The following is a 10,464-nucleotide window of genomic DNA, read 5'->3' on the forward strand; positions in this document are numbered from 1 at the left end:
ATAAGATATTAAGCATAGAATATAAGAGCATTTCATCTTGTTCCATTTTCTAATGTCCATTTTTGCACTGCATTATGGCTCTAATGGGCGGTTCGAGTCATTGCTTCAGGCATTCTATATGGAAAAATCGCATTTTGCCAATGTTTCTGAGGGAAAACATGCTGTTCAGACCCCTTCGGATGCTTTGGGAGACTATGAGTCACAGGCATGAGCTCACCTTTACATTGGAGAACAGGCAACTTTCTTTCACCATGAACTTTAATTCTGAAGATGTAATGCTTTTGGTACAATACGAGTGCTTGTCAAAGCAGTTTGACCTTAGCAAGTTACATCTAGTTGCATAACAGAGGGTGGATGCAGTCCACGGCTTATAAATGGGCTTTTCATGAACATTTTTGGTGGGCCAAAACTAAAAGGTTAGGGTTGTGAGCATATATGTTATGTTATTATATGCATATATACCTGATCAAGACACTTCCCCTGAAATACAACAACATAAAACACAAATGAGCCTTCCTGATGACCAAATAATGATTCGAAACAAAGCTTTATGATATAGAGCTATAATGCACATCTGAAATGAGCAACACTGACCACAAGGCTCCTTTTGATTTCCGCCAAACCCATGCGAGCAGAACATGGCATTTCCTGTGCGAGTTTCAGAAAACCACAGGTTAGTCACGTGAACAAAAGCTTCCACGTTCAGCGCTTTGTTCCGCTCTGCTGTCGTTCCATGCATATAGGAAGTGAATCGATTACGCTTGAAAGATACTGAGGCGTAAACCGATGCCAATGTAAAACAATACAGCTCACAACGACGAGCGAAGGAGGACGAAGACAGACAGACAGACAGAGATGGAGAAACAGAAGGAGGATCCCTCGTTCTTGGGTGAGCAAAGTATGATCATGATTGAAGAGAGACCACTGAAGCTGATGTACACATGCACACATCTGTGAAAACATGTCTGAACTTCTTTGCATTATGAGACAAACGATATATATCAAAGCAAGTGTTTGTATCTTCAGAGCCTTTTTTTCATTTACTAACGACAAACCAACACAAAGGGTCACAATACTCAGGAATAAGAGGAACCTCTTTTCAAAAGGTACATTTTTGGACCTTATTTACCCCTAATGGCTGCATATTAGTACCTTAAAGGTACATGTTAGTACTTAAACATATTAGTACCTTTGGTACTGCCCCACTAACAGCTTTTGTACCTTTTCTTTCTGAGAGTGTACGGACTGACTCATTTTCAACACCCAAATGGCTTTATGTCAAATGTTTTGCTTGAAAGGTGTGTTTTTGCTATCATACTTTAAATGAATGATACTTGCTTTAATATTTTGCTATCTAATGCAATAAAAACTCAGATATGTTTAAGTGTGGCTTAGGTCTGTAAATAACTTTTGGGGTCACTGCATAATATCTTCTTCCAAAGGGAGATTCAGGCTTTGTCTCACTAAAAAGACAGTGATATGACAACTGTAAACTTTTTTTTTTTATATATATAATATAATCAAAAATTACACTTATTTAAATATAAAATACATACATATATACTACCATTCGGAAGTTTGAGTGCAGTAAGATTTTTTAAATGTTTTTTTAAAGTCTCTTATGCTCAACAAGGCAGCATTTTTTTTGATAAAAAATACAGTAAAAACAATTGATCTAATTGAATATATTAAGATGTAATTTATTCCTGTGATCAAAGCTGAATGTTCATCATCATTACTCCATTCTTCAGTGTCACATTCTAATATGATGATTTCTGATTATTTTCAATGTTTATTATATTTTTGTAGAAACTATGATACATTTTTTTCATGATTCTTTGATGAACAGAGAGTTCAAAAGAACAGCATTTGTTCAAATTGAAATGTTTTGTACATTATAAATGTCTTTAAAATCACCTTTGCCCAATTTAATACATCCTTGCTGAATGAAAGCATGAATTACTTTTGAACGGCAGTGCATTAAAACTAAACATTACCTATCCGTCACAGACAGGAGGCCGCAGACAGTTGAGGCGAATGGAGGAAGTCTTAGTCACCAGCCGTCTCCTCTTCCTGAACTTCGTGTGGTTTTACTCGGCCGCAAAGGTGCCGGGAAGAGCTCAGCTGGAAATACCATTCTAGGCCTGGCAGGAGGGTTTGAGCCGAATAAACCGACCGAGGAGTGTGTGAAGAGGCGCGCTGATGTGGAGGGAAGGCGCATCACGGTTGTGGACACACCAGGATGGGAATGGTACTATCCGGTGAACGGGACTCCCGGTTGGGTGAGGAGAGAAACGAAGCGAAGCATGTCCTTGTGTCCGCCAGGCCCTCATGCCGTTCTACTAGTGGTGCGATCCTGTACGTCAGTGACAGCCGACTACCATCAGCAGATCGAGGAGCACCTGGAGCTTCTGGGAAAAGCGGTGTGGGATCACACACTGGTGCTGTTCACACGCGGGGACGAACTGGGCTCCGTTCCCATCGAACAGAGGATTCGAAACGGCGGCAAGGCCTTCCAGAGGCTCCTGGAACGATGTGGGAACCGGTTTCACGTTCTGGAGAACAAGAGGCGTGTCGATGATGGATCGCAGGTGAAGGAACTGATGAAGAAGTTGGATGAGCTGGTCGGAGAGAGAGGAGGGAGATATTATGAGATGGATGTGCTGCTTCTGGAGCTGGATGTGGAGAGTAAACGGAGGGCGAGAGAAAGGAGGAAGAAACAGAGGCTGATGGAGGCGCAGACGCACAGAGGAACCATCAGAGCCGTGCTGACGAGTGAGTGGACGGCATGCGAAAAGAGATAGATAGATGATAGATAGATAGATTTATTTAATGCCATGTCAGCATCTAAGGCTATTTTCATGGCAAAAATTTAATTACAAAAATACAAATATCATATAAATACAATGCATGTGAAAAGTGTTCTTCCTTAGTATTTTTGTCTTGTTCTACTAAGATGAACACTTGTTTTGTTGTTTTAAATATATAAATAACATTTGTTTGGGTCAAAATGACCCGAACAGAGGATTAAGGGTTAAATTGAGATACTTCATTTACTTTAGAAGCAAAATTACATAAGATATTAAGCCTTAATGTATCTAAATGAAATTAATATATGCTTAAAAAAAGTAAACCAAGGGTGTAAGTGATTTTTTTTTTTTTTTTTAAGCCTAAACTCACTGTATTTTGGGAATATCATATTTTATAATATACAATATATTATTATTATTATTATATATATTATATTATTATATTATAATTTTTTTCAGAATATCATGCATCTTAATTTTGGACTGGAAAACAAGATAAAAGTACTTTTTGCAGTGCATCAAAATGACTTTATGGTATTTGCAGAAGACAAAACAAATTTTTAACTGTGAGTTTGGGATACTTGTTTTCACTATAGAAATTTCTATTACTTTAAAACTTAATTCCATTAATTTTGCTACGGCAGTGTACAAGGCACATTTTCATCACCTAGAAATGAACATTTTGTCATGATTTACTCACCTCATGTTGTTCTAAATGCGTATGTATTCATATACATCTGTGAAACACACACACACACACACACACAAAGTTAATATTGCACTTTTTCACACACTGCAAAACAAAACAAGCAAACAAACAAAAGTACCATACAAGAAAAAACATAAAAATACCTATATGACTAATATGGAAAAATCTTCCAGTCCACCATAGCTTAAAACATAATTCATGCTTGAGTTTAATTCAAGCTTGGCCCATTTACACACATTGCACTAGGTGTGATGTCACTCATGTAAATCAGCATTGTTCCTCACACAAAACAACACACTAGTTTGGAACAAGATGAGTAGGAGCAACTAAAAGATTTGTCAAATTATTTATTTGTCAGCATTAATATGTGGTTAAAAACAGTCACATGTATATTAGTGCTGTTACAGCAAACAATCTTTTTCTCCTTAAAAAAAAAAAAAAACTGAACATTTAAAATGAATCGTTATGTGAATCCAAATTATGGAATTACGTAAATTCGAAATGTGACTTGAATGCATGTAAGCACTACAATTTTGTAAGATCTGAATATAGGCCTACATAATACATTAACACAGTGATGTAGATAACCTTTGTTTGGCAAAAAGACTTAATAATAAAAATGCATCTAAATGATATGTCAACAAAAGTCATTATTCACAAGTAACCACTTCATTTAGTTGTTTCTGTTTATTGTGTCTCCTGTCCCTGCTAGACGATAATACTCAAACTGAAGACATGGATGAGAGGAATCTCTTCTCCAGAGGTTCACGGCGTCTCCCGGAGCTGAGACTGGTTCTGCTGGGAGAGAGAGAGACGGGGAAAAGCTCGGCTGGGAACGCCATCCTCGGAGGACCGGGATACTTTCAAAGCGGAGAGGCGACGGAGGAGTGTTCGAGACAGCAGATGGAGGTTTCTAACAGACTGGTGACGGTGGTGGATGTGCCGGGATGGGAGGGCGGACCGGAGGGAACAACTCCAGAGAGAGTGAAGCGAGAGATCGGAATGAGTGTGATGCTATGTCCTCCCGGGCCTCACGCGTTTCTTTTGACGTTGCGCGTAGATGCGTTTGTCCAAGCCCAGTCGGTGCGGGAGCACTTGGAGCTTCTGGGGGAGACGGTTTGGAGACATACGTATCTTCTGTTCACGAGGGGCGACCAGCTACGAGAGGGAGTCACGATTGAGCAGCACATACAAGGAGGAGGAAAGGAACTTCGCTGGCTGGTGGAACGATGTTCAAATAGGTTCCACGTCATCAGCAGCAATTCTTATTTGGAACCTCGGAATTCCAAGACACAAATAACGGAACTTCTGGAGAAGATTGAAAAGATGGTGGCGGGAAATCGATGCGAGGCCTTCTCGCCACTAGTGCATGAGATTCAAGAGTTAGGAAGACAAAAAAATGAAAAATTTCAAATGAAGATCAAGGAGTTTGGCGAGAAGCTTCAACGGCAGGACGAAGAATTGAAGAAGATGAAGGAACGAGAGGTCAAGAGCATTCGGTGGTTCTTCGAAAGACGCAAGAAGGACAAAGTGCAGTCTCCCGGGAAGGCCGAGAGGGAAGAGGCGCCGTACAAAGGCGAAGACGACAGGAGAAGTATGATGGGCGAGCTGGAGGAGAGGATGGCGTGGTTAACGGAAGACAAGGAGCGAGAGATACAAGACCTGAACACTGAAATAAGCAAAGTCACAGTGACTCACCATCAGGTACTGAAAGAGAAAGAGCAACTGCTAATGATATTAGAGGAACGAGAGCGCGAGGGGGAAGAACTTAAAGAGAAAGTGGACGAGCTTCAAATTAAACTGCTAGAACTGGAGCGCTTGGGTGCCGCGAAAGAGCAAGAACGAAAAGAGAGAGAGGCCGAAATTCAGCGAGCACACTTGGACGAGAAGAATGAACTTAAAAACAAATTGTTGGATGCTGAGAAAGAGAATGATAGGATGAGAGGAAAGGCTGAGGAAACTCAAAAAGAGATGGATGCATCACAACGCAGGTACGAAGAAGAGGCCAGGCAGCAAAAGCAAGAGATGGAGAGCAAACTGAAAGAGAAGGACAGTCAAATTGAAAACATTTTAAGAGAAATCGAGGAGGTGAAACTTAAGGCAGAGAGCAGAGAAAGAGAACAAGGTGAGATATTCAGGGAAAAGGTTGAGAAGAGAGAGAAAGAGATGGACAAGCTGAGAGAGGTAATAGAGATGATGACAAAAGAGATGGAGCAGCTACGAATGTCCTATCGAGAGCAAGTGAAAACAACTGAAGCCGAGAGAGAAATGCATGGAGACGTTATGGAGAAATACAACACGCTCATAGATAAACTTGTAGGGAAAGACAAAGAAATAGAGCGAACGATGAGAGAGAAGGAAAAAGAGCTGATTCGAAATGCTGAAACGCAAGAGAAGCTTCAGCAAAAAGACGACGAAATAGTCAAATTGAGACAAAGAGATCAGGAAAAGGACAGAGAATTGGAGACACTGAAGCAAAACATTACCGAAAAACAGAGGGATACAGAAAAGTTAAAAGACACTGTCCAGGCAAATACTGATAAACACACAGCAGAACTTAAAGTTTTGGAGGAAGAGTTGAAAGCAAAAGAAGATGAAATTGACAAGTTAAAACAAAGAAACCTAGAGAATGACAAATACATTGACAAACTAAAGCAAAACATTAGCGAACAACAAAATGACATTGAAAAGTTAAAAGACAGTGTTCAGGCACATATTGAAGAAAACGCAGCTCAACTAAAACATCAACAGGAGGAATTCGAAGTAAAAGAAGAGGAAAATGAAAAATTAAGACAGAGAGACCAGGAGAAAGAAAGAGAAATTGACATTCTTAGGCAAAACATTGGTGAAAAACAGAAAGACATTGAAAAGTTAAGAGACTGTATTGAGTCGCATACTGAAGAAAGTGCGGCTCAACTGAAGCATTTAGAGGAAGAGCTGAAAATAAAAGAGGAGGAAATAACCAAATTAAAACAAAGAGACCTGGAGAAAGACAATGAAATTAACACACTTAAGAAGAATATTTTTGGCCAACAGCAGGACGCTGAAAAATTGAAAGACAGCATTCAGTCAAATATTGAAGAAAGTGCAGCTCAATTGAAACGTTTAAATGACGAATTCAAAATAAAAGATGAGGAAATAATCCAATTAAGAGCAAGAGACCTGGAGAAAGACAGAGAAATGAACACACTGCGGGAAAATATTTGCGAAAAACAAAAAGACATTGAAAAGTTAAGAGAGAGTATTCAAGCACATATTGAGGAAAGTGCAGCTCACCTAAAACATTTAGAGGAGGAGCTACAAACAAAAGATGAAGAAATAACCAAATTAAATCAGGGAGATATGGAAAAAGACACACTGCTGCAAGCAATCAATGAAAAGCATATAAGAGACATAGAAACGTTGAAAAACAGCATTCAAGCAAATACTGAACAAGGTGCTGTTCAACTAAAACTTCTAGAGGAGGAGTTTGACATAAAGATGGAGGTCTACAAAAGAAAGAATACGGTGATGGAAAAGGAGATGGAAAATATAAAGAAACAGTATGAGGAAACAAGAGTAATAATTGAGATGAAAGAGAATATCATCAGTCAGTTACAACAGCAACACGCAGACACTGAAAGACGCTCAGAAGAGCTAAAACAACAGCATAGTAAAGAGCAAATGCGTAACGACGCCCTACAAAACGTGAACGCAGAACTGGAGAAAGAATTCGAAGAGCTGAAGTGCAAGTGTGAGGGACTTCAGACTCAGTTGAAGACTTCAGTGGAGCGCTATGAGATACAGATGAAAGAAATGAACGGGTTAGAACAACAGCTAGACGAGTTAAAACGGCAGCTGGAGGAGAAGGAGAAAGAGAAAGAGAGTGATATGCAAGACATGAAGGTGTATTATGAGAAAAGACTGAGGGAAAGGCATGAAGAGCATGAGACGGTGAAAGAACAAGAGCTTTGCAGGAGAGAGAGGGAGGTAGAAAAGAAAGAAGAGAAATTAGCTCAAAACAAACAAGATTTGTTAACTAGAGAGGGTGAAATTAATAGGAGAGAACAAGCGCTAACAGATGAAAAGCAGGATTTGGAGGTGCAAATGTACAGGATTAGAGAAGAGGAGAAGAATCTGGAAAACGAGGGCCAGAATAACGAACGTTTAGCTGTAGATCTGATGAGAATGAGAGAAGAGGTTGAGAAAAGAGCAGAAGAGCTTATGGTTCGAGAGGAAAAATTAAAGGAGCAAGAGCAGCAGATAAAATGTCGAAAGGATGAACTACAAGCAATGGAGAGGATATTGGAGAACAAGGAGTTGGAAATGAAAGACCTGACTGAAAAGCAGGAGAAAAATATGGAAAATCGTAGAGAGCAGATAGAAAGGAGAGAGCAAGAGCTGTTTGAAATGGAGGAGACATTTGTTAAAGAACAACACAGGCTTAAGGGAGAAGAAAAATCCTTGGAGATGCTCAGAGCAAATCTGGAAACGAGAGAAAATGAGCTTAATAAACGAGAGCAGATGTGGGAAGTAAAAACCCATGAACTTTTAAAGAGCTCAGAGGAACTTGAAAATAACAAACACAGCGCAGAGAAACGGCAAGCCGAGTTGAGCAATGAGGAAAATGATCTTCTGCAAAAAATAAAAGGATTACAAGAAAGGGAGCAAGAACTTGAACTCAAAGGTCAAAGGCTGATGGAGCAACAACGAGACATGGAAAAACGGGATAATACTCAGCATGAACATGACCTGGAGCTTGACAGCATTAGAGAAGCGTTAGGAAAAAGGGAGCAAGAGCTGATAAAAGGCGAAGACGTGCTTTCTCAAAGAGAGCAAAAGCTGAAAAGTGAAGAAATCTATTTAGAGAAAAGAGAGCAAGTCATGCAAAAACGGGAAGAACAGCATGAAGACTTGTTACGCGGTCTGAAGAAACAGCAGGATGTTTTGAAAGACAGAGAACGCTCTTTAGACACCAGAGAAACAGACCTGCGTCAGCTGGAACTGGAGCTCGCTACGAAAGATAATAAAAACAAATTTCTGCAGAACCAAGCATTAGATCTAAAGAACAAAGAGAGCGATTTTGAGGCCAAAGCCCAAATGTTAGAGCTCCTAAAATCAACACTAGACGTGAGAGAAAAGGAGCTTGAGGAACGTCAAAACCAACTGGACGGCAGAACGCAGGAGGTAAATAATGAACAAGACAAGCTGGAAAAGAAGCGAGAGGAACTTGAGAAATGGGAGAAGTATTTGTATAACACAGAGCTCAAATTGATACACAAAGAGCCTTCTTCAGAGTATCGCCCATGGACAAACAGCGCTGAAATGAATGGGAAACAAATGGAAGGTGAAGACATCCATCGAATGCATCAAGAAATAGGAGTGGATGGTGGCATTTGCGATGCAAAAGACACAAGATGTGAAGAGCGATTGGTGTTGGCTACTAAAAACTGTGCAAACAACAGATCGGAGAGGGTTAAACGAATTCTGAAGGCCAAGCAGAATGAGGAAGATGGTGAGATTGAAAATTCTGAAGGCGAAAGTGAGGAAGACTTCTTTGAATCTTCAAGCATCAATTTCCAACCTACTGGACGTTCACCCCGGCCCGTGTCTGATCTAAGGCTTATGCTTTTAGGAGACTCCTGGTCGTCCCGTCATCCAGCGAGATGCACCATCGTGGGGCCTGATGCAAATGGATGCAACCCTTGGAGAGGAGAGATTTCCGGCAGGCAAGTCACTATTGTAGAGCCTCAGGGCCTGAAATGGAGATCTGGGATTGACAGTAAAGGCACGTTTCAAAAACATCTCTCTCAAAGTGTCTCTCTGTGTCAACCTGGACCGCATGCATTCATCCTGGTGATTCCCGCTTATTTATCCTTCACTGGTCAGTACAAGCGTGCAGTGGAACGTACCGTATCAGCGTTAGGAGAAACATCATGGAGCCACACTATTGTTCTGCTCACCTGGGGGGAAACTTTAGGAGAGAGCGGCCAACAGCACGTGAAGAGAAACGGTGACCTGGAGCGGCTGGTTCGGAGGTGTGGGAATAGATGCCACGTGCTTGACAACAGATATCGGGAATCTCACGTGGTTAAGTTGTTGGAGAAGGTTGAGGAGATGCTTGGAGTAAACAATGGATGTTACTTCAAACTGGACTGAAAAAGAGTGTTGGGAATTTAAAGAGAGCCTTAATGACTGTGAATGACATTTAAATTATGATATAGACCTATCTGGTAGATTGTCTTGACATTCTTGGCTTTAAACAATATTTATGTGTTTAGGAGTAAAAATGAAAATAAACAAGATTTTCAAAAGACTTTAGAGCAAAATGTGTTTATGTACAATAGAGTAGGCCGAACTACAGCAAACATGCAAGTATGTAATTCACACTCTTAACAGACGGTGGCGCACTTGTACTAAAAGTTCCACTAGGTCGTTTCACTAACAATACTGCTTTTCACAGTATTTTATAATCTTTAGCTAATTTATTAGCAAATATGAGGAAGAATACGCTATTTTCTCTCTTTGTAATACAATACAATGAGTAAAGTGCATGGTTCATTTCCAAAACGCCTCACGTAGGCCTAAACATAACTTTTTTTTATGTTTAACGATCATTTCAGTCTAAAAATGAATCATAAAGAAGCCGATCTCCTCATAATGTGTTGCGAGATTGGAAAGATATAAATACGACAAATTACTCACATTTAACACCGATTCAAGCATATTCAGGGATTCTCCGGAACATAAACAGAATGTAGTATTTTCCATTAGTGCCTCAGTGAAGTGGCGCCTTGCTGTGCTTCCGCTGCGATCCTGACAGGTAAATTATTACCTTAAAAAATACTGGTCAGTTTCGTCTGAAAGGGAAACCCTTCCCATCGAGTGAAAACACACATTTAAAATGAAATTCTCTTTTATGGCCCACACACAGAAAACCCAAACGCTTACATATAATCTGTGGTA

General features: G+C 40.1%; 1 protein-coding gene across 1 annotated transcript; it reads left to right on the top strand.

Moving 5' to 3' along the window:
• Window positions 1-712: 712 nt before the first annotated feature.
• On the top strand, window positions 713-9,814 carry LOC311287808 (uncharacterized protein). The gene is made up of 3 exons (XM_084404874.1): window positions 713-889; window positions 2,011-2,775; window positions 4,232-9,814. Exons 1-3 carry the CDS (start codon window positions 856-858, stop codon window positions 9,655-9,657), a joined length of 6,225 nt encoding a protein of 2,074 aa, XP_084261000.1. The 5' UTR covers window positions 713-855; the 3' UTR covers window positions 9,658-9,814.
• The last annotated feature ends 650 nt before the right edge of the window (window positions 9,815-10,464 follow it).

This window comes from Rutilus rutilus, assembly GCF_951802725.1.
Source record: "Rutilus rutilus genome assembly, chromosome: 3".
NCBI lineage: Eukaryota > Metazoa > Chordata > Actinopteri > Cypriniformes > Leuciscidae > Rutilus > Rutilus rutilus.

Coding starts and splice junctions, on each gene's coding strand:
- LOC311287808 (XM_084404874.1), top strand. CDS start 856: ATGGAGAAACAGAAGGAGGATCCCTCGTTCTTGG. Junction 890..2,010: donor GGAGGATCCCTCGTTCTTGG/GTGAGCAAAGTA, acceptor TATCCGTCACAG/ACAGGAGGCCGCAGACAGTT. Junction 2,776..4,231: donor CATCAGAGCCGTGCTGACGA/GTGAGTGGACGG, acceptor TGTCCCTGCTAG/ACGATAATACTCAAACTGAA.